This window comes from Uloborus diversus, chromosome 4, assembly GCF_026930045.1.
Source record: "Uloborus diversus isolate 005 chromosome 4, Udiv.v.3.1, whole genome shotgun sequence".
In the NCBI taxonomy this organism is placed as follows: domain Eukaryota; kingdom Metazoa; phylum Arthropoda; class Arachnida; order Araneae; family Uloboridae; genus Uloborus; species Uloborus diversus.
The window spans coordinates 5,425,116-5,452,977 of NC_072734.1; the positions used below are offsets into that span (position 1 = coordinate 5,425,116).

The 27,862-nt window shown below is 35.6% G+C and overlaps 1 protein-coding gene across 1 annotated transcript in view; it reads left to right on the top strand.

The window, feature by feature from the left end:
• The window catches only part of LOC129219889 (xylosyl- and glucuronyltransferase LARGE1-like), a 201,123-nt gene that overhangs the window by 122,795 nt on the left and 50,466 nt on the right, over positions 1-27,862 (top strand). Inside the window, exons 3-4 of the mRNA XM_054854200.1 lie at positions 14,605-14,740; positions 19,906-20,011. Of these exons, the coding sequence (XP_054710175.1) occupies positions 14,620-14,740; positions 19,906-20,011 (227 nt within the window). The 5' untranslated portion in view covers positions 14,605-14,619. The remainder of the gene's footprint in view (positions 1-14,604; positions 14,741-19,905; positions 20,012-27,862) is intronic.

Consider the following 27,862-nt stretch of genomic DNA (forward strand, 5'->3'; position numbering starts at 1 on the left):
TCACTTAAAACAGAAAACAAAAGCAAGTAACGATTTTTTCTAATAATTATTACTGACCCAGGCAACGCCGGGTATTTTTGCTAGTATATATATATTTAATGTTCAGTATCCCCGTATGACAATATTATCACTGTTAATGAAATTCTAAGATAACTTAATCTACTTAATCTCTCTTCACCAAAGTATTATTTGCCCCTTTTTCATCCATACTAAATGTATGCACAGAACAGAGTTAGTATTTATTAATAACTAGTGGTACCCGCACAGCCGTATGTGTATATAAGTACACACGTATATGAATGCTTTTTTTTTTTTTTAATAAACTTTCGATTCAAAATATCACGATTTGCAAAGAAAAAAAAGCAAGTTTCTATCAAAAAAAAAAACTATTAACGAAAATCAGATTTTACTCAAAATTCGTGGCTAATTGTCAATTTGAGTAATTTAGATAATTTTTGGTGTAACAAAAATGTTATGACTTTTTTCTTTAACGATAAAAGTTTTATGTAAATTTATGTTCAAAATAAAAATAACATGGATTGCATGTATCGTTTGTCGATTCCGCATTTTTTATGTTTTTTTAAGAAAATGTAGCTATTAAATGCATTTTAACTCTTAAAAAATCGGTTTTTTCTATTTTTGTCCGGAAAAAAAACGGAAAAAAAATGGATTTTTCCCGTCGCCTCAGAATTTAGAGTATTTTACATCTCTCGTCGTAAACATTCCGTTTCACGGATTTTTGGTGACAACCCCTCCCTCCTTTCTCCCTCTGTATGTGAATTCCTGAGCATCAAAATACTTCTGTGCCAAATTTGATAAAGATTTGACGTAAACTGTGGATTTGTATTAGGAACAGACACACACATCCAGTTACATGTTATACTAGAGTCCACGACCGAAATCCTAATTGGATGTCTCTAAAATGCAAAGTGAAAAATCAGATCTTGTGTAAAAATTATTCTTATAAAAACACATTATACTTTTAAGTGTCATTTTTTTTTCTTTTGAAAATAGAACTTATTTTTTTCTGTGAAAACATTTGATGAATAAATAAATTATGTAAAAAATTTCAACGCTTTCCTAAAAACCATTCTATCACTACAACATATGTAACAATTATTACTTTTTTTAATTAAGTACTAGTGGTACCCGCACGGCTTTGCCCGTAATAGAAAAATTAAAATATCTTTTGGTTCGCCTGTATATTTACAAATAATGTATGGTGAATTTTCTCGCCAATTGGCTTGTGCTCATGTTACGGTTCCACGTTATGATAATTTCGTAATTTACGCGTCCCTCTTATGATAATTTTGTTCTTAAAATTGTAATAGAAAAAGAACCACTTCGAATTTTCGAAAAATCGCTTCGAGGTGCACACTCCCATGCTACAAACTAACTTTGTGCCAAATTTCATGAAAATCCGCCGAACGGTCTAGGCGCTATGCGCGTCACAGAGATCCATACATCCTCCGGACAGAGAGACTTTCAGCTTTATTATTAGTAAAGAAGATAAAGATAAAGAAGATACATTTTAACCTATACTCAGTTTCGTGCTTAGTAGAATGTACAACATTTGAAACTCGTGCAGTATGAATGTAACTAACTTCTTCACCTAGGTGTTGAATATTTTTGTATTCGAAACTCGGAACGATAATCAATTCGCAGTTTATGAATAGAATTTGTCTATCTCTGGGGGGGGGGGAAACCACCCCTTCAAAATTATCTGAAAAATGAACCCAGTTCTTTGATAGTGTCTTAAATTTTTAAAAGATCATGAATTTCGGTAATCTCTTTCTAAGGTTTCTATAAAACTCCGAAATTTCATTAGGATTCGTGATTAATGCGTGTCCAGTTCCAGGCGGAAAGCCCATTCCATTTTGGAACGGGAAAAAAAAAAATTCCCTCCACACCGGAGAGCCATAGAACTTTCGTGACACGGACAGCCTATCGGGACAATAAATCTAGTGGAGAGAAAAACGCTAAAGATCCTTTAGTTGCGAGCAGCTCTTTCTTTTCAATAACGGATGATTTATAAGGCTTCGTTATGATCCTTACGGATATCAATAACAGTCGCAGTGCTTCGTGGATATTATTTACGTTCTCTGAACTTTTTGAAATGAAAGACGCTTCTTTGTTGGTTGATTAAGAATTTCTGTCATTCGATTTTTTCTCACCTGGTTTTACTGTCTCGTTCTCTGTGTACTGTGGAAATGCGCATAAGAAGCTGATAGTGTTTTAATTAATTTTGCTCCTGGAGAAATATTTGTTATATGCAAGCGTCAAAATATAAGACACATGCCTGTGTAGTTTTTACTTCCTTTTACAAAAAAGAAAGTATTGTATTCGCAAAAAAAATTTCACTCAAAAATCGGTCTTAGTTTCCATTTTGCTCGGCCTTGAATGAATACTTTTTTTTTATTTTTTTTTTTTTAAACCCTACCTACCACACGTGGATACATGCCTAAGAACGTATAGATACCTGAAGAATCCATTTTGACGATCCCTGAGTTAATTACAGCGCGTTTTCTCGTGACGTCCGTATGTGTGTATGGATCTCGCATAACTCAAGTACGGTATGTCCTAGAAAATTGAAATTTGGTACGTGGACTCCATGTGGGGTCTAGTTGTGCACCTTCTCTTTTGGTTGCATTCGGATGTTCCAAAGGGGGTCTTTTACACCTTTTTGGGATAAAATCATTGTTAATTTCATTGTAAACTCAAGCGGTGCAATAATTTGGCAAACACTTGGCAATATATCGCCAAGTTTTTGATCGCCAAGTTTTGTCGCCAACTTGGCGACGAATTTGGCTGTTTTTTTTCTTTTTTTTTAACCTGATTTTAATTTAGCCATATTTAGAGAGTTAACCATTGAATCACATTAAAACTGCCAATATGGGGAAAATTTATCTGTATAAAACGTTTTATTTGCTTCGGTTCGCAACAGACTTGGAATGAAAGTATTTGAAGCGTTTTTTTTTTTTTTTTCACTCCGAGGAACTACTATCTTTAAATTGGAGTAAAAGGAAGTCATGTGATACACACATCAGCTCGTTTGTTATCTAAATAAGACTTTGCCTTAACATTTAGCTGCTATGTTTTGCCTAAGAGATGGTTTTTGCATGTGTTTAAAGAATTCCTATCAACAATTATGCAGTACACTTTCTCTATTCTGAGCACTCATGGGACCGAACAAAAGTCTTCAGTTTGTGGGGTGTTTATTATAAAAAGAAGACGGAATTAATATCATCACAACTTTCTGATAGATCACAACTGAAATTAAAGTGGTTGCTTGAATGTTATTGAAATATCCGATGCAATTATAAGTTTTGAATCGTTCGGAAGAAAGCGGAGTTGAGTAGAAGGAAGAAAACGCGTTTTTCGAGGCGGAAATATTACGTTACAAGTGTAAAACGAAATTTCGTTTATCTACTTGATAGTTGATGAGAACCTGTGTGCTGAGGAATGAAAATTACTACAGACAATTATGCGTTCAATAAAATTACTTTATCAAATGAAACTGCATTGGCAAAAAAGAAACCTCTTGTTTACTGAGATTAGCATCAGAAGCACAAAACTTTTTCTGCATGGAAATAGGCGTTCTTGTAGCGCCGAAACATGCGTATTCAAAACTTTTTACAAATTGACTTTGTTAAAGTTGGTTTTATCACTTATTTTTTCTGCACGAATATAAACATTTTATTTCTCAGATAAAAGTATACTTTTAATTTAATATCTATAGTCTTATATTTTATCAGTTATAACTTATCAATAAAAATTTCTTAGTTGGTAGACTTAAAAGGTAAAAGAGAGCTCCTGAACTTGATCATTTGCCGTACTGATGACACATTTTTTAATCTTCTTTACTAATAATAAAGCTGAAAGTCTCTCTGTCCGGAGGATGTCTGGATGTCTGTAGGATGTCTGGATCTCTGTGATGCGCGTAGACCGTTCGGCCGATTTTTCATGAAATTTGGCATAAAGTTAGTTTGTAGCATGGGGTCGTGCACCTCGAAGCGATTTTTCGAAAATTCGATGTGGTTCTTTTTCTATTCCAATTTTAAGAACAAAACTATCATAAGATGGACGAGTAAATTTCAAAATTATCATAACGTGAAACCGTAACATGGGCACAAGGCAGTTGGCGAGAAAATTCACCATACATTATTTGTAAATATACAGGCGAACCAAAAGACCTTTTGATTTTTCTATTACGGGCAAAGCCGTGCGGGCGGATACCACTAGTGAAACATAAAACACACCTTGCATTGTTGATTTATCAACGGAAGATTTCGCAACTTTTGCAGAAAGTTTCTTCACACACGACGTTTTATATTGTTCTAAGACATGCGGAGGTAGACAACTTAGTAATTTCAATTTATGTAATTATATTACAAAGGAAATTACCCTGCGGACATTTTCTAATGTGAGCAATTGTCTTCTGCCTTTTTTTTCTTTTTCTGAAACGTTTTTGGAAGTAACTTTTTTTTCATTCGTCCTTTATGATGAGGGTTGCAGCAAGTTATAGTTATTTGACAAAGATAAAACATAATTATTTCTTAAGCTTTGTTAGCAGAACTTTTAATGGTTCCCGTATCGCAGTTGAATTGCTGAGGATAATTCGAAAGCTTAATGTAATGAAAAGTTTAATGAGGCACATAAACTGTTTCGCAACCGTTTTTTGCCTTGAAACAGGTTCTGTAAACGAAATAGTTTTGGTTTTCCGATCTATTTAGATTGGTCGGTTAAACGCTTTTTGGTTTTTTTTCTATGCTATGTATTAAATCTGGTGTGTTTTAAACTATATTTATATGTATGCGTATGTACAGAAAAGAATGTGTCGGGGTGTCGTAATTATGATGATTTATCTTAATCAGAATGGGGTGGTTTCCTTCAGTCAGAAGTACTACTTTTAGTCATTGAAATGGACAGAATGAGCAAAAAAAAAATATCATGGACCCAGAAAATACTTTTATTTTCCCAACAGTTTTTTTTTTTTTTATTTATTTATTTTACTTAAATGTCCTATTTTTCAAATAAGGCGTGGTCTTGATGACGTCACAAATGATGCACTTTGCCGCATCTCTCTACTACGATTCTATGTTATGATAACCAAGCAGCGAATAAAAATTGCGCTCTACGCTTGCTATCAACCCTATCGTTGCCAATACACGTGAGTAAAGATGCGAACTAAATATTTTGCACTGTGATGGCAACTCTGAATGGCATTTCATCATTTGTGATGTCATCGGACAGAAGCATAAACATTGAAAGCACGCCATTAAAGTAGTTTTTTTTTTAATATTAAACTTAAACAAATTATTTTAAAAATGGTCAGATCCTATGTTTTTAAGCATGCTCTTTCAGAAAAAAAATACTTATAAAATTTTGGAAACGAACCCATTCATACGAAAACGTGTTTTTTTTTTTTTTTTTTTCTTCTTTTTTTTTTCTCTCTCAACAATTTTAAAAAATTACCTCAGCCATTTTTCTTGTTTATTTCAACAAAAACAACTACAAAAATAATTACGCCCTGTTTTTTGACAGTAAAAAAATTTTTATATCCACAACTTCCAAGGGTTTCAAAAAGCAAATATTCGAAACTTTGGCATACAAAACGAAACTTTATGATATCTTTTCGCTATTTATCCATCAAAAGTATACAATAGCTCAAACAACTTTCAAATTTTTGATCGATCATAACATCTAAACTTGGAGTAAGAAACAGCTGTTTTGATACATTTGAACAGAGAACGTTCTTCGGTTGAGCATTTGTTACAGGCTCCCATCTTTCCTCCCAAAAACACTCTAGCTCCAGGAATCTTCCGATAAGAGGTCACGGAGACTACAACCTCCCAAACATTTTCCTTATTCGGCAGATTTGGAGTGGGTATTGCGACATTGCGATCTATCTCTCTCTCTCTCTCTCTCTTTTTTTTTTTTTTTTTTTTTTGTGCAATCACGATTGCTTATTGTTCTCACTTGACTGTTTTGATGTGCTATCATTTTATTTTCCTGCCAGCACCCTACGCACAATCACCGTCGACCGGCTCCTCACGATGCTGCTCCTATAGCGAAAGCCATCTCTAGGTTGCATCCATATGCTACACACACGCGCATACATACACAACTACACACACACAAATACCTACACATACACACATACACACATACACAAACACACGTACACACACAAACACATACACACACACTCAAACACATACATACAGACACCTACACATACACATATGCCTGCACACACATACACATTCCCCACCACACACAAACACTCATACACACAACTTCCCACACACTCTTACCTGCACACAGACACAAACACATATGCCTACACACAAACATACATACCCCCTGCACACAATCACACATACCCCCACACACACATAAACACAAATGCCTACATAAACACACACACTCGTGATTGCAAAAAAATATAATTTGAATTCAAGAGGTCAAAATTCAAATTTTTTTTTTTTTTTTTTTTTTTAATGATGCCTAATGTCACTTCCCATTAAATGCAAATGTGTTTGCATTCTGGCATTTGGTAAAAGCTGGAACTTCATTCGGTAAATAGAGTCCCCCCCCCCCCCACCCCGAGGCGCCCTTGCCTACCTCTTGGCCTTTATTTTTCTTACAAAAGCCTACTTTTTAACTCTTACTAATACAACAAACGAAGCTATGATTTTAAATTCCTACATTCCAAACATAAAGCAACGCATTCTTTAAATTTCCGTCGAATTAAGATCTTTAATATGCATTTAATCGAGCCGTCAATTTCATTTTTTAAATCCTTCTCCGAATTCTTAAACAGTTCGCGGAGTTTAAATTTGAGCAGGTGTCTCTACTCCCTTAATCTACTCTTTTCTTCATAATGAGGCCCGTGATCATCAGAGTCGCCTGCGGGTAATGAGACTGCCCGGGGGCGGGGGGGGAAAGAGATTAAAGCCGGATGCCGGAGAACTGATGGCAAATCGATGGCGGCACGTGAAATTTAATTTTGCCTTTTGAGGATGCCGGAAAATGCATTTTTGAATTTTTAAAATTGAGGTGATTTGAATTTCGTTAGGTGGCGCTTTCGGTTGAAGTTACGTAAGCTTCGAAAAATGTACTTACTGGAAAATATCAACCCCAGGGTATGTGTAAAGTGTTTGGTGAAGTTTTCATGAACAATACTCTCGATCTGTGGTGTCTTGAACTCGAATTAGATTTTATTGTTTCAAAAAATAACTTTTCAAATTGCAATTACCCTTGTTATACCGGACCCTATTAAACCGGGCTTCTCTTAATCCGAACAGCTATTTAGGTGCACATACTGAGTAAATAAAAGGCAAGTTTGCGCACTTTTGTGCTCAGCACGGCAATATAGTACTGCTATTAACACGTTAAAACAAGTTATAAACTGCTTTGACTCGCCTGAGAACAGGTCATCTAAAAACCCTCAGATTTTCCCATGGTAATAGGACTTTCCCAATTTGCACCAAATGTCATACTGAAGAGGCCACTGCACAACATCTGATTTTATGTGTTGGTTTGGCACGCGAGGATCTACTGAAGAGACCTGCTTCTGTCTTGAAGTTGATTAAGGCGAACAACCTCATGGATCTGATCTGATTCAGAACAGAGAGATAAGTAAAAAGAAGAACAAGTGAAAAATATATTTACTGGCATCTTCAGTGTGCGTCTTATTGGTTGCTCACAAAAACACTACTCCAATTTTATTCTCAAAGCATTTTAGAAGATGTGGTACCTTGTCTAGTGGAAACATGCGGCAATTAAAAAAGAAGTTAAATTATAAAAAGGATTAATCTGTAAGGATACTTAACATGTAAAGATGTTTATATTCTTTATTTGAAGTATAATCTTTTGAAAGAAACTTTTTATTAACTCACTCTGTGTTTCGTACAAAAAGCCAGTGCTTCGAAGCAAATATTCTAGTGTTTTGAAACGATGATGTATAGCTCGCGGAAAGGTGTTACCGTGAGAAAATGCAAAGAGACATTTTACTTTATATGCAGAAGCATTAACAAAATTCTATATTCCATAAATATGAAATGAAAATCTTTCTTCCACCATCTGTCCCGCATCTGTACCCGCTGACATTCCAATAAAAAGGGATAGAAAATCGTATCAAATGGCTTTTTCCATTTCAATGGTTGTTGCAGATGTCGGCTGACAGCCTCGACCGTTATTGTTCTTTTTATCGGCATTTTTATATATATATATATATATTTTTTTTTCCAACTTTCGCCTTGAACTTTTTCAGTTTTACTAACATGAAATATGATTTTGTTTTTTCTCTTCACTACTATTCAATTCGATATTTCAGGCTTTTTACTAAGTCGTACTTAGGGAATGTGCGCCATTTTTGTGCCTTGATTTCAGCAGGGGAATTGGTGTTCGATGTTGTCAGTTTTCAACTTTCGTTTGTGTAATGCACTTACGTACATTGTTGAATATTTTACTGGTACTGTTGCTATTATTTGAACTTCTGTTATGTATATGCCATATTCGCTGTTATTATTTTTTCGCCTGTAAATGTTTTTAGCGACTTGTTTTTATTTCAAGGAAATAAATATTGTGCTACTATGACAATAAGTAGAAATAGTTCTACCTATTGTTGTATTATTTTAAAATATGTATGCGGGCTACGTTTCTACCTTTTTATGTGATATTGTTTCGATGTTAAATTTTTTGCATATATAGTGGCTCCCAAAAGTGTTCGTATACCTACTACTTTCAGCGAAATTGGCTACTATCCATTGGTTAGAATTAATATTTCGGAACAGAAATTTAATTATATGATCTATGATCAATTTTTAACAAAACTACATGAGAAGTTTTTTTAAAATATTAAAACTTAATTTTTTAAAAATAAAAAACCAAAAAGTGCCGCAAATTTTATCTCACAAAAATCTTCGTACACTTTAAAAAATGTCTATACATTATTGAACAATTTAACTTTTTATTAAGTTATTATTTGGAAGAATATCATGCAGTATCAACAACACCTTCTAAACGCCTGGGAATAAATTTCATTCTTTTTTCTTCCTTTTTTTGCGTAATTTCTGAGTAAGTGTTTAACAACACTTTGAGTCTTACTGTTTCTAGCTCTATTTTCGTTTCAAAGCCGTATTTTCGTAATCTAGCCACCAAATATCTCTAAATATGTTGCATTAAGTTCAAATCTGGAGATTGAGGGCGTATTTTCTAAACTTTAGGACAATTTTCGAGGCACTAGATGCAAACGTTGGATACCGTGTGCTTCTTATCTTGATAAAAAAAAAAAAAAAAAAAAAAAAAAAAAAACAAAGTTGTTTCCAATAACAAAATTTTTGGCTAAGAGTTCAAAATTGGGCTTTAAAATATTTAAAGGAATGGCATGATTCATTATTTCATTAAAAAAACTCCAAACTACCAAGTCCTGCTGCTGATATGCACCCTCACACTAAGGAAAAAAATTAAATTTCGAAAGGTGTTTGTGGTTTTTTACAAATACCAGCCATTTTAAAGTAATAAGCACAATATTAAGGAATAAATAAACAAAAAATTAAAGCCAAATGACTTTTAAGGGTCAAGACAATGCAAAAATATTAAATTAACGGCATATGATACTTTTAATCACGAATTTATTCGAAAATATTTGAGTGTACGTTGACTTTTGTGGCGTGTTGTTTCTCTGTCTTTTCGTTTTTTGATCCATTTCAAAAAGAAGATCCGTCAATATTTTTAAAAAAGTTATGGGTTGCATTTAGAATGAAATAGGAATGATGTGAAAAAATATTGGACTTCATATTCGAATTCAGTTTCGCGTTATTTCGGAAAAGATTTTTAGTATCATTAGTCAGCACCACTGTCATCATAATGTCAGAAATATGTAGCCTTTGACAGGAGTAGAGGTCATTGAAGGTCAGCTCACTCGGCCATTTGGGAGGTCTGTGAAATCCCAAAAAACTTCCTTATTCGACAAATGTCTTCTGATAACTCCAAGGCTGCGACATCGAAGAAAAAATTACCGACTCTGCGAATAGGGAAGTTGCAACCATATTAAATGTTAATATTTTGGCTATTAGATATTGTTAATTGATCCTCAAAACTAAAAAATTCACCATCGCCGAATTTTCAAATACCGTGGTTGATTTTTAATGAATTTTTAAAAATCCACGCGCAAAAATGCGCTCTTCTGAAACGTCACGAGCCTACGTCACAGGGCGCGAATGGGCAGCCTTCCGCCGAAGATCCCTTGTTTTCGCTAGGGACATTTTGAGCGCGCTGATATTTTTATTTTTTAGAAATTCAATAATCCTTTTGAACACACTATGGAGACCGGATTCGTTAAAGCACAATCTAAATCATCTTCCTCATGTAACATCAATGATGATATTCGAATATTTCCGAGAAGATGAGAGGTTTAATGTTCTAGAAACGCGAGGAGTTAAATGCAAGGAGATAAGCCTTTTAAGTTTCGTCTTCGAAGTCGAATGCGTGACCTTCGGCTTCTCCACTATCGGAAGAGCGCATAACGTCACTTCCTATGCCATTTGACGTCACAAGCGCTTGAACTTTAAAAATTAATTTAAAAAAAACTACTTATCGTATCGCAAAACTTTTTTCACCTATGATGTTCATACATGTTACTCTATCATATAAAAATAAAATTGAAAAATCGAAAACTTCCCTACTTTATACCCTTGAATCCCGACTCCGATACCTTAGTCTGACTCCGACTCTTTGGCTCCGACTCCGCAACACTGGATAACAATGTAAATTTGGATGCAATGTTGCAATTAAAAATTTTCTGCTTTGTAGCAATACATAATATCTCCTCTTATTATATGTGACTTGACTTGATTCTCTTAACGTCTAGTGGCGCATGAGGCCGCTAGCGTGGCATTCCATCCCGACCGGTTTAATGCCGCCTCCCTGGCACTCCCCCAACTTGGCCAACCAAAGGCTTTCTTTCTGGTATGCATGGCTACCACACTTCCGTCCAAGGGACGGAATTCCGTCTTTTCAAAAATTTCGGCCATCGGGTTTTTTTTTTTCCACGTTCAAAATGATTTTTATAGATGAAACATATCTTTACTTTTGAATCTCTCTCTCCAAAAAGGTCTTATTCTTCTGAGGACGAAAAACTGGCCTATCTGCTAAAGTTAAAAAGATAAGCTTTTTTTTTTTCCTCAAAGAATAACTAAATAAGTTACTCAATCTGTTGATTTCAACCATTCTTATCTTAATCTGGAAAATTTTGTTAAAGTTTTTATCACAATGCATCTTATAGCCAAAAATCTCAAACCTGAATTTTTTTTAATTACAAATAGTTCATTTTTGTATGAAATATGAACTATTTATGTAACATGAACTATACAATCTGAAGCTTTTTTTCGGCAGTTAGCAAATAGTAAGTTTTTTTTATAGTATTTTATTATTTGGTTCTTTTTCTACTTTTACCTCCTAAAAATCTTCGACAATGATATGTTATTTTTTTATTTAGGTTTTAATTTTTACTTAATCTTGCAATTTGGTTTTACTATATAGTTACAACATCAAAAATTAGCATTATATATGTCTAAAATATCAAACAAACTAAGTGCTAACATTTTGGTGTCGCAAAATGGAGCCACGCGTTTTTCAGTCCTGGCCAATTTTTAGAGTGGCACCCATGCTGGTATGGCCATCTGACGCCAGGTTAGTTTTGGACGCTCGCGCTTCCTCTTGCCATCAGGGGTCCACGTGAGAGCAGTTCTTGTATGGTCTATTGCCTGCATACTGAGAACATGTCCTATCTATGACCATCTGTGCTTTTTTTATCAGTGTGGTTATCGGCTTGCAATTTGTACGTTTGTAAAGGGTGTCCCAAAATTAACGCAAGATTTGAATTTGCCACAATTTTTGCCGTAAATTGTTGGCAGCCACGGAAAAAGAACAATTTGACAGTTGAGAGTTTAGGATTAGTAAAAATGGGGTGTTATTGTACCATACAGCTAGTGAAACATTTCAATTACTGCATAAGGCATTTCCTCGTCGCGTACTCTCTCATTTCGGTCATCAGAATTGGCACCCTAAATCGTGTGATTTAACACCTTTAAATTTCTTCTTATGGGGTTATTTGAATTCAAAGGTCTATGTCAACAAGCCCACAATCACCCGTGCATTACCGTGTTGCGATACCGAGCGCCAATAACAGTAACTGCTTGACCAGCCTCAACTTTCATTATTTTTGAAACAATTGTTCAATAATGAAAGCGCGTTATTGTATCGTATAACGCTCCATTTTTGAGTACCCTAAACTCTCAGCTGTCAAATTGTTCTTTTTTCAGGGTTGCCAACAATTTATTGCGAAAATGGCGGCAAATTCAAATCTTGCGTTAATTTTGGGACACCCTTTACAAGTCTGAATTCGATATTTTATTTAACCAGTATATGTTTAATATTTTTCTCAGGCTTTTAGTTTGAAAGGCATCAAGCTCTTTTTCTCTCATTATATGTGGGTAGGTATATTTTCATGCGGTAAAATTCGGGGTTTCATTCAGTTAATTAATTGTAATCTCCCCCCCCCCCTCCTTCTCCTGTCCCTTCCCACAGAAATTTAAGTTCGGAGCACTCCTGGCCTCTGAGATAGCTAATTTCCTATTCCTATTCAAAGTCACAACTGACTACAACTGTATTTATGTCGAGGACTGCATACTAAGTGCCTTGCCTCCATTATTTTATATACCGATAGATGGCAGCACCATCACCGGATCGAACAGTTTATGAGAATTTAGAACTAGTGCAGGAGCTAATAGCTACCTGGTGCTAGCACCCCCAGAAGTATCGTTTCACTTGGAGGACATTGAGACCACGAACATATTTAACGTCGCCCAGTCCCCTTTAATGACGACGGTGGGTCTTCGACCATCGAGGTTCGAACCCAAGACCCTCCGTCCCCGAATCCGACACTCTACCGATCGTGCTACCACGGTCCCAGATAGCTAATTTAGATTCTAAATGTTTTGCTTTAGAAGAAAATCAAGCTGAGTCTTCGGCATCTAATTTAAAATTGATTTTCCCTTACTCAAAAATCCTTGTAGCTTTTCTCCTGGTGGTTTTCGGGTCTTCAAATTGGTTTCAATCCGCGGTGGTTTCAAATCTGGAGAAATAAAATCTTCTAAAGGGGTATTTTTTGCGGCCGTTCGGACGAGACTACAGTGCTGGCCAAATTATTAGACTAAGACTGTTTGAAAAGCAAATTCTTTATTGATAACATAACTATAGACACATTAACGAACAGTGAAATAATTTTCTAATATTTAGTATGCATTCCCTTGTTCTTGATGAGCATTTTAAGTCTTTTTCGCATACTTTTCACAAGGTTTACACCATTTCTTTACTTTTTAAAAAAGGAGGTAAAAAATGTTTATACTCACTATTATATATACTCACATACACATACTCACTAATTACCTAAAACTAACTTTAAATATAACAGAACACAGTAATAAAAAGAACTAGTGAACTATTTAAGCTGATTGAGGTGTTGTTCCTGGTAAGTAGATAAACAAAGAACATAAACAAAGCAGACAGTGCTGCCACCTGCAAACATTAAATTATGCTAAAGTAACGTAATAATCAGTGTACAGTATGTACTGTACTTTTACAGTAAAATAAATAGTATTTTAGTACAAATAGTGTACAAAAAACAAAAAAAATTCTTTAGTCTAATAATTTGGCCAGCACTGTAAATCTAAAAGAGACCTTTAAATTACCAATTAGGTGTTCAGAACTTTGTCAGAAAGGTTCTTTTGTTTAATGATAAATGCTCTTTTTTATGATGTGTAATTAAAATCGAAAGCCAGCGAACGATAATGTCTACGAAACCGCTCTTATTCTAAGAACGTTAGTTAATGCAGTTACAAAACAAATGTTTTAGCTTTTAAACATTGTCTTGCGTGATACCTGTTGCCATACCATTGGTGCATGCTGTCACTGATGAAGTTTCCTCATAAAGTTCTTGCAGAACGGAAGAATGTTTGCACTTCATTTTGATTGTTGAGCAATCACGATTGCTTATTGTTCTCATTTGACTGTTTTGAATTCCTATCATTTTATTTTCGCACCAGCACCCTCTACCAGCACCGCCGTCGCGTCGACCGGCCTCGCGATGCTGCTCCTCTTGCGAAATCCTCTCCAGGTTGCGTCCATATCCTACACACACACACGCATACACTCTTACACCTACACACACATTCATACACTCATGCCTGCGCACAGACACAAACACACACTCCTACACACACACATATACACACACTCATGCCTCCACACAGACACAAACACTTATGCCTACATACACACACACGAACGCCTACACACACACGCGCGCGTACACACAGCACTGCATACACAACACGCACACACATGCATACATACACACACACGCACCCACACACATGCGCCTACACAAACAGATACGCGCATTCATACACACACACGCTCGTAATTGCGAAAAACATAACTTGAATTCAAGATGCCAAAAATTCAAATTAATATATTTTTATATTTTTGATTTCACTTGGGCGAAAGTGTCTGATTTTCTGTTTTTTGTTGCAGTGATGCGTCGGCGGCATGCACGCGGCGGGGGGAGTTAGGGGTTGCTGGAGGATGCGCAAGCGAAGAGTGATCGTCTGCTCTGTCGTCTGCTGCCTCCCCGCCCTCTTCCTGCTCTACCTTGCCTCCTCGGACGAAGGTAAGTTTTTTTCAAATTTTGAAGTGCCTGTCTATTCAATCAATGTAAATGCCTAGTAATATCTCTATTGCCCCCAAGTTCACGGAAGCTAAGTAAGAGATGAGGACCGAATGCAGAAAAATGGCATTTGAGGCAGTAAAAAGCAAAAGGGTTTTTTTCGAGTGAAACGCGTTCCAAGTTCAAACCGTAGGTAGGCCTACAGTAGAACCCTGCAAATTCGGACCCCGTTAGTCCGGATCTCCGGATAATTCGGATCGATCGATTTGATCGATTTTTTTTTAATTTAAGGAGCGACCGTCAAATTTCCATCTCATTAAATGTTTTAACCATCTCACGGGCAAGACCGTGTTAGGTCGTTGATTGAGTTCCCTTTTCTTGGCAATGCAACTTTTGAATCAGTTTTTTTTTTCTTCGATAGGGAAAAAAATTGATTCAAAAGTTGTACAGATTACAGACTTCATAATAACAAAGTAAACATGTTTACTGTTTATGCGTAATTCCATGTGTTTCATATTAAGGTGCTTTTCAGTAAATGTGTTTTTTTTTTCATTCTCTGGATAATCCGGATTTTCAATATTCCGGATAATCCGAATTTTCGATATTCCGGACTGGGTCTGATCCCAATGAGGGTCAAATCACAAACCTAAAAAGTGAGTGCTCACAAATTATAACAATATTTTGCAGTTTCATATCTATTTTCTAATTGGTACAAAAAAAAACTTTGACCCTCTAGCTGTTGTAGTTCTTTTAGATATAAGGGGTCGAAATTTTAATGTTTTGCTCCCCCCACCGGCTTATACTTGGAACTATACCATAACTCTGGAACAAATAAAGTTAGAAACTTGAACTTTATATATTTTGAAAGTTTACATTAAGAGCTTTAAAATGATATATTACATGATACAAAAATACAATTTTTCATTTTGAAGGTCATTTGAGTTGACCTTTGACCTTGCGTATTTCCAAATGTTGGAATTTTAAAAATCTGAAAAAAAAAATTATTTTGTGTGTATACACTATTATTTTCTTTATTTGTGCCAAGTTTTATGTTGGGACAACACTGGGATCATGAATAATTGAAACTTTAATGTTACTCCAAATGGCCAAAAATCAATTGCCATCAATTGAAAGTCAAATATGTGTGCCGAAATGTGTTATAATAATGCTGATAATACAACATTAGAAAAATGAAAAATTCATTTATTGTGATGCACAATGAGTAGATCACATAGAATAATTATACAAGTTATCCATGCAGTCAAACTTGACTTAACAGTTATATACTTCTTTGTTAAAATGCTTTGCTAGGTTGCTTTCTGCTTCTGCAATTTTATATCTCCTTCCAGTTTCTGCACTTGAGTAAAAACTGGTCTCAAATCTTCACGCACACAATGTTATGGCAGATGAAAAGGATTACAATCAGGTGCGCCCCGATGGAAGGTCACTTGAGGCCAATATGAGCTTTCAAAAATGTCCTTATTCAACAAATTTTGTCTGATTCAGCAAAATTATCATCATTCGGAAAAATGTGGAGATCTGTTTGGCAAAATTATGATTATTCGAAAAAATTTAAAGTTCCATTCTGCAAATTAAGAATTTCTGACCTCCTAAAAATTAAAAGTTTGGGTCTCCTTTGCTTACAACAGACTAAAACTGCCATGCAATCAAATACAAATACAAAAGTGACGACCAGCAACAGGCTCTGGGCCCAGCTAGGCTGGTCCTAGTCAATTTACAGTCCCCAGTGAAGATCAATGGCCCTCTTAAAACTATCTACTCCCTCGCTCATTACCACCTCTTCCGGTAAGCTATTCCAAGGTTCCACTACCCTGCTATAATAATAATTTTTCCTAATATCCGTGTTAGCCTGAGACTTAAATAGCTTAAAACAATGACCCCTCGTCCTGTTTTCAGTGCTAAACTTCAGCCCCGTAGCATCTTTCATTTTAATAAATTTAAACAACTGAATCATGTCCCCTCAGTCTCTTCTTTGCTCAAGGCTGTACATTGTTAGCCTTGGTAAAGAAAGTTCTAAAAGCACTTTATTACTTGTAGCATTCTATTAGGACTTTATAAACACCAGGCGGTTTATTGAATTAACTTTTCAAAACGGTTGCTTTTTAACTCGTTGACTGGAGTATTCCTTTGTCTACAGAAGAAGCAACTTCGTAGATTCAATTTTTCTTCTAAAAATACCCCACAATGCTGTTAAAACTGAACCGAGTTGACTCAACAAGTTTACTCGTGTGTAGAGCGAACACTTGGCAATATCCCGAAGAGTTGAATCAACTTAAAAGTTGATTCAACTGATCGGAATGAGAACCTTGTTGTTGTTGTCTTTTGCCAACAAGTCTGGCAATTTGGAGTGCGCTGCTTCACTTTTCCTACTGTACCGTAATTTGGTGTGAAGCCCGACTTCCACAATACTGTTTGACCGCGGATGGTATGTAATTTGGCAATCTGCCAAGTAAAGACTATTCCATCTGAATGAATCTAGCAGGGGAAAAGGGAAAAACGACGATGTGATTTTGATGCACCCTTTTTTTAATGTAACTAGTGCCTTATTCATTTGTTGCATTCTCAAAGATAAAATAAGGGAAAACAAAAATAGTTACCATGGAAACAAAAAAAAGAAAAGAAAATGTTTTCATTTCGTTCAGGAACGTAAAAGCAAAATGGTAAAAGCTCCAAACTTTGTTGTGAATAAATAAATCAATTAATTTTTGCCGTGAAAATATAGGTCGAATATACTTTAGATTTATAAAATGTTGCTATGAGCAAATTTTCGTTTTTACAAAACAAAGGCTAAATAATAGAGAGGCAAAAGTACACATCTGTAGCAAATCAAAACTAACACCCCTATAAACTAATAGATACGTCCATTTCCGCCAATAAAACGGATATCAGCCTTTCCATGTAATCGATGGTCAAACAGTACACACATGTCATAGGAACCCTTTAATAGAGTAGGCAACCATTAACAGCACATTCACACAAATGAAGGACAGGAGAGAGAAAGTACATCTATGCCCATGCCGGGATTCGAACCCAGGACCACCCCATCGCAAGCAGGGAAAATGCAGTAAGTCAATCTGCAAACGATATTTTAAAAACAGCAAATATAATATTAAAATTGTTGTGCAATAACTTTCGGAAACATTCAAGGTCAAATGAAATTTTGAATGACCTTCAAAATTTAAGATTGCATTTTTGAATTATGTAATATACCATCTTATGGTGCGTTTTAAGAGCTTTAAAAGGGTATCAAGTTTTTGCATGTAGTGCAATTAGAGCAAAAGTTACGTGTGAATACGTGAAATACACCGCCAGCTCTGTCATTTCCAGCCGAGGACTGCAGTTTCGTGCTTATTAGCACTCATCAGCCCGGCATAGGAAAGTGACTGAGCTGGAGATGGAAAACCTCTTATGGAAGCCAAGAGTGCGAAACAAACTGGTAGCTAATATAGAATTAGCAGACCAGACGAGTGACCGAAGCAATGGTTCGGTTCAACTCGAAGATTGAACGCAAGGCAAGGTATATTCAGTAAATTACAGCCCATTAGCCAGGGCTAAAGGTCTGCTAATTCTATATTAGCTACCAGTTTGTTTCGCACTCTTGGCTTCCATAAGAGGTTTTCCATCTCCAGCTCAGTCACTTTTCTATGCCGGGCTGATGAGTGCTAATAAGCACGAAACTGCAGTCCTCGGCTGGAAATGACTGAGCTGGCGGTGTATTTCACGTATTTTTGCTTTAGCCCTGGCTAATGGGCTGTAATTTACTGAATATACCTTGCCTTGCGTTCAATCTTCGAGTTGAACCGAACCATTGCTTCGGTCACTCGTCTGGTCTGCTAATTCTATATTAGCTACCAGTTTGTTTCGCACTCTTGGCTTCCATAAGAGGTTTTCCATCTCCAGCTCAGTCACTTTCCTATGCCGGGCTGATGAGTGCTAATAAGCACGAAACTGCAGTCCTCGGCTGGAAATGACTGAGCTGGCGGTGTATTTCACGTATTTTTGCTTTAGCCCTGGCTAATGGGCTGTAATTTACTGAAAAGTTATGCGTGTTCCAAAGCTACTCCGTCTACCAAAATTCGATTTTTTGTTATGACCCCAATCAAAGAACATTTGTAAAATCTAAAAATTTGGGTTCTTTCTTTTATTACCAAACACTATCTCTGTATAAAATTTTAGAAATATCGGAAGGGGTCAGCTTGAAAATCTTATTTTTTTGATCGATTTGATATGAAATGACCTTTAATCCGAATTATCGGGATTCTGCTGTGTCTCCAAACTATTAATTTTGGCACTTACTCTAATTTAATCTCTTAGCTTCTCATTGCCTCATTTAGTCTTTTCTAGCAGAAAAATCAAGGGCTGAAATGTAGAGTACGAGTACATATTGGCACTATCTTGGATTTATCGCTATTGGAAACTTGACAATTTCCTTGTTTTTTGACATTTTACAACTGTATGACAACGCTAGTATTTGCCCCCATGTTTGATCAAACTCAAAGGTAAACTTCTAATTTTGTCGTACCGTAAATTGTTTTATCTTTTTCATAGACTTCTAGAACTTTTTTTTTTAATTTGCTCATCTTGGACACTATTTATAAGTTAGACAGTCGCCTGTCAAGGTATGGGGGTGAAAATTACCTCTACACTTGAACGAAGCAATGGCCTGTTTGGTGATATATTGATGGTTGAAATTTTAACCCTAACTCCAATGAATTAACCCTAAACTCCAGCAGATATCATTAATTTTCAACCACTTTTTCGCTTCTTCATTCCCCTGAAATGACAGTCTTACTAGTAAAACAGTTAAGTGACCGGATCGAGTTCAGCCTTGTCACAATAAAGCCTTTCCCTGCATGTGAAACATTACTAAAACATATTATCAAATTATCATGCCGTGGCGCGAGTAAAATTGTTGAAACACGCGGGTTACTCGATCATCGGCTATTATATGAGGATAGATATAACGCTACTTTGGGCGAAATTATAATACTGCTAGTAGAACTGATCCTGATACATTCCAAGGTTCCACTGTTGCCAGTTAGCAAGAGCCCCCCCCCCCCTTATTTCATCCAAAAAGCAGCGCAGCATCGATCTAGAGACTTCTGTTTTTGCTTCTTGCACTAGAAAACTCTCATTTCTGATTGCAGAGATGGGGGCCGACAACTTCCTAGGCTTCACCCGACGGGAGGCAAAGTTGGCAGAGAGGGTCCGGGAAGTTGAAGAACAGAATCAGCTGCTTAGGAGACAACTCAGGTAAGATTGATCCTTCGTCATAAAATATTTCTGAAATGAGTTTCACTGATAGCCGAGATATAATGGGGCCGTTTTCTAAATTTTGAAAATAAGTTTTTCTGAAAGAGCATGCTTAAAAACATAGGATTTGACCATTTTTTTAAATAATTTGACAAAGTTTACTATTTTTAAAAAATTATTTAAGTCAGTGCGCAGATTCAATTTTATTTTCTACGCTTCTGCGCATGACATCACAAATGATGAACTGCCATTCGCTGTTGCCATCCGCGCAGAGGGTAATATTTAATTCGCTTCTTTACTCGCATGTATGGCAACGACATGGTTGATAACAAACGTAGAACGCAATATTAAATTTGCTTCTTGCTTATCACAACGTGGAATCGCGGTCAGAGAGCAAGAGTAAGCGTTCAGTGCGTCAATGGAATACGCGCCTTAAGCATTGGTTTCCTAGAAGCGAACACGCTTAGCGTCGGCGTCGTTCCTCGCCGAGGCGAAAACTTGATTCTTCTGCTCATGCGCGCCCGAGCCAATTCGGCGTTCTGAGTGGTCACGTCGGAATCCACTTGACTTTGATTTCAGCGTTACGTCGATGAGCGACGTCGAAGATCGGCGATTCGCTTCTAGGAAACCAAGGCTTAAGTTCATCATTTGTGACGTAATATAGACCACGCCTTGTTTGAAAAATCGGACATTTTAAAAAAATTAATTAAAAAATAACTGTTGGGAAAATAAAAGTATTTTCTAAGTCCGTGCTTTTTTTTTTTTTTTTTCAATCTATCAACTTTTGTGACTAAAAGTAGTACTTTTGACTGAAGGAAACCACCCCATTATCGTGCCAGTGTGCTTTCGTGCAAATGTAAATTTCACTTCGTATGTTATTGAATTCCTCTCCACACATTATTGTGCGCATTGCTGTAGAGCATTTTTCGAAACTTTTTTGACTGCGGACCAGTTGCTTTAGCAGAAATATTGCATGACCTTCTTAATGTTGTTAAAACAATTCTCAAAAATAATTCGCATTGTATTAAAATTTGTGTGATTTCCTCAGCTCTGAAGAAGCTTAAGTTTCAACGTGTTGAACCACTGCCGGATTTTTTTTTTTTTTTTAGCAATCACGATTGCTTATTGCTTTCATTTGACTGTTTTGAATTCCTATCATTTTATTTTTCCACCAGCACCCTCTGCCAGCACCACCGTCGACCGGCTCCTCACGATGCTGCTCTTATAGCGAAAACCGTCTCCACTTTGCGTCCATAGCCTACGCTTACGCGCATACATACATACATACCCGCAGGTACACACACACAAACACATACAGACTCGAACAAATACACACACACGCATCAATACAGACACCTACACATACACACACCTACACACAACTACCCACACACTCATACCTGGACACAAACACACATGCCTACACAGACATACACATACCCCCCTACACACAAACACACATACCCCCCCCCACACACACACATAAACACACACGCCTACATACACAGAGACACTCGTGATTGCGAAAAACATAATTTGAATTCAAATGGTCAAAATTCAAATTAATTTTTTTTTAATACCCTTTTTGACTAATTTCAGAAATTTATTACTCATTGACGATGAATGATAGAATTTTTTTATTATATACAGGGTTCGTACGCTCCGGGAATTCCGGGAAAACCGGGAATTGTCAGGGAAAATGACACTGTCAAAAATGTCAGGGAAAAGTCAGGGAGTTTTCAAATTTTGTCCTCCAAAAATTTTTTTTCCCAAGGAATTAAGTACTATGAGATCTAGTCTTCGTTTTTATTGTGATTTCACGAAAAAAATTGTAAATTTTTATCTAAACCGACGCTGGCACTTAAAAACTGCAATCGAAAAATGAACGTTTTTTTTTTCACAACGAAAAATGCGCCAAAAAAGCGAAGATTTTCTTACATGGAGTCAGTGAGGGGAACGCATTTCTTTCTACTGCCTAAAGTTTTAGATGGGTTGCCACAACATTCTGTTCGGTTCAGGGTTCGTACGCTCCGGGAAAACTTGGAATTATCAGGGAAAATGACTTAGTCAAAAATGTCAAGGAATTTTCCAAATGTGTCCCCAAAATTTTTCTTTTCCCAATTTTTTCCCAGGGGATTTCGTTTTATAAGACCTAATCTTCATTTTTATCGATGTATTTAAAAAAAATTGTAACAATTTTAAAGCAATAAAAAAAGTAGCGACCCAAAAAATCTTCAGCAGCCGCCATTTTTGGCTCTCAGTAGTTCCCAAGGGAAAAAAAAATCAGGTGAACAGCAATTATGCACAAACTCAACAGGAGAGAAGACAATTTACTGCTTCGGAAGCACAACCTGTAGATGGGAGGGTCGATCGGGGAAAATCGTTTTTTTTTTTTTTTTTTTTTTGATCGGAAAATCATTTCAGCTACGTGTGAAACGTAGTCGCCATCTTTGGTCATTCACAAGATGGAAGTAGATACGATCCAAAAATGCCTAACTTTCTAAAAACAAAGCAGAATTGGATGTTTTCTTTAATTGAAAACTGATGAAAACAACAAAAAATGGCCTGCAAATTGTTTTTCTATTATTATTTGAAATAATTTTCTTGAGAAATGAAAAATTTTGTTCTTAAAACTTAATCTTATCCTCACTGCCTCGGACGCAAATGTGATAAAAACTTTTCAATGAATTGTATTATCATGAAGATTTATTATTTTTTAATTGTCTTCATGCAACAAATTAAAAAAAAGTTATTTCTTATTTCTGGGCATAGCCGCCATATTTGGTCATTCCCAAGATGGAAGTACACAAGACTTTTTCAAGTGCCTAAGTTCCCGAAAACGGCATTGGATGTTAATTGCAATGCAAACTATTGAAAACAACACAAATTGTGCCCTTTTTTTCCGGATAATTTGTAATTATTTTCTGGAAAAATGCAAAATTTAATCTTCATAACATTTTTTTTGTTTTAATTGATTTAGACTCTTATATGCTAAATACTGACTATTTTGCTTTTATTGTAGTTTTTTAAGGATTATTAATTATTTATTACTACTTTTATACTACAAATCCAAAAATCTACTTATTATTTTAAATTTTTCACTTTGTCGCCATATTTGATCGTTTGCACAATGGAAGTAGACTTAAACTTCCAGAAACAGAATTGGACGTTTATATCAATGTGTAATATTGAAAATAACATTAAATGTGCAAAAAGTTATGAATTTTTGAAAATTGACTATTACTTTCTGGAAAAGAAAGTTTGAAATTTTAATGTAAGCGTCCTTTAATATGTGAAAAAAAAAAAGATTATTGGCATTAGCCTATGATTGGCGGATGTTGATTTTTGTTACTATGCATTACATGGTATGCCGATTGATGCAACAAGTTAATCATATTTATACTGAAATTTAGCATTGCATTTTGCTCAATATGTTTCGTGTAACCTACTTATAAGAAAATAAAAAGTATTGTAAACCAAAAGCGGATCCTAAAAGGTTGCTGCAGGACTACAGCAAAACGCTATAATATTACGCGTGACATCAAAGAAATGCTAAAATAAGTTGAAAGTACTCTGTTTTCAACAAATAGTAAACAAATTAAAACAATTTTGAACAAAATGTTTAAAAAAACTTAAAATTTTGACAGAGAAAACAAACGAAAAAAAAAAAAAAAACAAGTTTTTTTTTTTTAAATCTAAGGGGAGAAGTTTCAGTTCTGCATCGCTACTTTAAACAATTTTAATTATTTTGAAAATATTACTATTTAAACTTAAATTTTGAATGAAGCGAGTAACCTGGAATTTTCTAAAAAACAACCTGGAAAACCTGGAAAAGTCAGGGAACTTTTTTTAACCAAAAGTGTATGAACCCTGTATATATAAGTTTCAGATGCCAGAGAGTAAGATTTCTGAAAGTTTCATGAAAATCCGAGATGGTCAGGTTGAGGTTTTTTTAATTTAATTTAATTTTATTTTATTTATTTATTTTGGTTGGTTTGGCATGGTGGAATCCCATTGGTTGAAATCTGTATGCACATGCATAGTAAGTTTGATTTTCGTTATCTTTCATAGCTTTTTAAAAAACATATTGCTAAGGAAACATATCTTTAAAAAAAAAAAGAATATCAAGTGGGATGTAGTAACAGAAAAGTTGGCCGCTGCCCTAGAATAATAATTCTCAAAATAATAAATAAAATAAAAATCCGTCCAAAGAGTTTCTCTGCCTGGACAGTGTAAATGCGGAAGAAACAGCTTGTGTTGGCTTCACACGAGTTGTTTTATCCGTTCGCTAAGATATTTTTTACCTAATGTGTTACAAAAAATCCTCTCCCCCCCCCCCTTTTTGTCGTATTTTAGTTAAAAATGGAGATCCCTGTTTTTCACGACGTAGCAATTATAAATGAGAGGATCAAAAGGTTAAATTTCTTCTCTAATCAGGGTTGACATAAATTCATTTCTCTGCTTCTCCGAGCATTTTTAACATGCCTAGCCGGAAAGGTTGACTACCGCTGCCCTGGAACAATAATTCTCAAAAAAAAAAAAAGAAAAGAAAAATCCGTAAAACATTTTTATTTGCTTGCACAGTGTTAGAGAGTGAAAAACAACCTACCTTCGCGACGATATGTATTATTTTTAATTTGAGACAAGAAATCAACCTTTCTTTTTTCTTTCTCTCCCTCTGTCTTTCTTTTTGGAATATTTTAGTAAAGAACCTTGTTTTTCATCACTGAGCAGTCACAAATCAGCCTGGATTTAACTTGCATTTTCATATCTGCAGTTGAATACTCCCATGGACAGCTTCGCCAGAAATTATTCAATTTAGAGTACAAATTCTAAAAACTAAAAATCATATAAAGTAGCGGCAAATGAAAATTCGATTAAGTTAGCATATAATTTATTACATACGAAATTCACCCCCCCCCCCAATCTAAGCTCCCCACTCCTGAAAAGTCATTTGGTAGAGCGCTTGGAGATAAAATGAAGTTTTTAACACTACTATATGTGACAAAAATTAACATGCATCAGAAATTCACTTAATTTCGTTATATATCCATTATTTTATTTATTTTGCACTTAATTTCTTTTTTATTCATGTGTTATCTTTTGACATCATGTTTGCTTCAGAGTTAAATTAAGTCCTTGCCTCATGACAGGGCTTTTTTTTTTTGCGCAATCACGATTGCTTATTGCTTTCATTTGACTGTTTTGATGTGCTATCATTTTATTTTCCCGCCAGCACCCTCTGCAGCATCACCGTCGACCGGCTCCTCACGATGCTGCTCCTCTAGCGAAAACCGTCTCCATGTTGCATCCATGTCCTACACTTACACGCATACATGCACGCACGTACACAAACACATACACACACATACATACACCTACACACACAAACACATACATAAACACATACACACACAACAACCCACACACTCATGCCTGCACACAGACACAAACACATATGCCTACACATACATACACATTCCCCCCCCCACACACACAAACACTCATACACACAACTACCCATTCACTCATACCTGCACACAGACACGAACAAACACACATACCCCCTACACACAAACACACATACCCCACACACATACATAAACACACACATACACATACCCCCTACACACAAACACACATACCCCACACGCATACATAAACACAAACTCGTGATTGCGAAAAGCATAATTTGAATTCAAGATGTCAACATTCATTTTTTTTTTAAGATTTGTTTCACGCAATTTAGATAGCTTAACAAAGACATTGTTTTCCCTGCATTTGCACTGCGCTCGCAAGGAAAACCGATTTACGGGTTTTCCGCAAGCTAGTTGATCTCAAGTGCGTAGTTATTCAAAACAGCTTTGAACGACATTTTATCTATTTTTGAGTCCTCCAATCATATTTTATTAGTTTAGTTGCATTTATTGGCATAAAAATGAAGAAAATTTGCTGAAGTAGTTACCCAAAATGAAAAAATAATACTTAAGAAAAATAATTTTAAATGAAATTTAAATTTGGTTCAAAGCAGTCCTGCCACTTATTGTCGCTTTGAACCAGGTCAGAAAATGTGAAGCGAAAGATATTACAGTAGATCCTCGTTTATCCGTTCTTCGTTTATCCGGATCAAATCTGTAGGTTGAAAAATAAATATGTTCACATAGATTATTTTAAATTATGATTGTTAAGAATAACTATAAGCAGGCAGAACATTTTCTTTTTATTTTAGAAATATTAGACATAATAATTTGTTCATGTCGCGGTCGTGACGGTAAGGTCACGCCCGCAACACGTTCGAATCATTATTTTTCAAGCACAAAACTTTGTTTCAGAAAGTTGATATTTCATATTATGACACATGGTTTTCCTTATATTCGAATATATCACAGTAAAAAGGCAAAGTTTAATGTTCCAGAATAAAGTGCAAGTACAGACGTTTCTCGTATAAGATCGTACTTGTACAGTATGCTTTCGCTATTACACGGTACGAAACTTGAATTTAATATTTCATGGTTTTGATATAACACGAAAGTTATGTTTTAAAAAAATGGAATTTCATTTTTGTTTAATACATTCTGTTAATGTTTGACAATAACTGTAGTATGTTTTTACTTTGTTTTTATGAAACTTGGTTTCAATATAACACGGTGCACATTCGCAACTCCAATAAACTACAGAGGGCGCTGCAGCCACTGTCTAATGGCGGATGAAAAAGGTAAAACAAACACACGCCGTAACTTATAACTTGCTTTAACGCTTAGTGAATGACAGTAATTTTTCATCGTGTTTGTGGGAAGCTTTCTTTTCTATTCTTCTGAAATTACATTACACCATAAACTGTCTGAAGCCTGCAATTTACCCCAAAGAAAACACGTGGAATCGAATGTTTTACCTTTTTCTTTAGTATGGTTAATCACCGCAAGGTAGCGTATTCGAGGTCTGGAGTTGTGAATCCCTTTATTCACATTATTTCTAAGTCTCGTATAACACGGTTTCGATATCACACGTTATATTGACATGAATTATATTTATATTGACATGTTCATGACCGTTTATATTGACATGATTTTTACTGTACATGATATGATTAATTAGTGTGAAAAATAAGATAAAAAGTTATTTTTAAATATGTCTCGAATAGCACGGTTTGGATGCTACACAGAACGAATTAACCGTATTATACTAGGGACGCCTTTATATGCGTAAAAATGTCACACCAAAAATGTGACTGAGCAATATACTAAAAAGTACGAGGTGTTGCAAAGTTAACCTTCATGGTTTAAAGTTACCTTAAACCAGGGATTCTCAACCTGAGAGAAGCGCCCCCTGAAGAAGACGTAGAAGAATTTCAAGGGAGGCGTGGATGTATTCCAAAATAACGTACAAATTAAATTCACAACTCCAATAAACTATAGGGGTCGCTGCAGCCACTGTCTAATGGCGGATGAAAAAGGTAAAACAAACAAATGCCATAACTTGTAACTTGCTTTGAGGCTTAGTGAATGACAGTAATTTTTCATCGTGTTTGCCGGAAGCTTTATTTTCTATTCTTCTGAAATTACATTACATCATAAACTGTCTGAAGCCTGTAATTTACCCTAAAGAAAACACGTGGAATGGAATGTTTTACCATTTTCTTTAGTATTGTTTATCACAGTAAGGTAGCGTATTCGAGCTCTGGAGTTGGGAATACAATTTACTCGGTTTTGTAAGTGTTTTCGACACTATCGCTGTATTTTAAGTTTTTAGTGCAGTGTTTGGCCACATATCGCAGTGAATCTATATTTGAAGCATTGGTCAAAATATCGAGGAAGGATTGACATTAAAAGTGACCCGAGGTGCGCTTTTTCA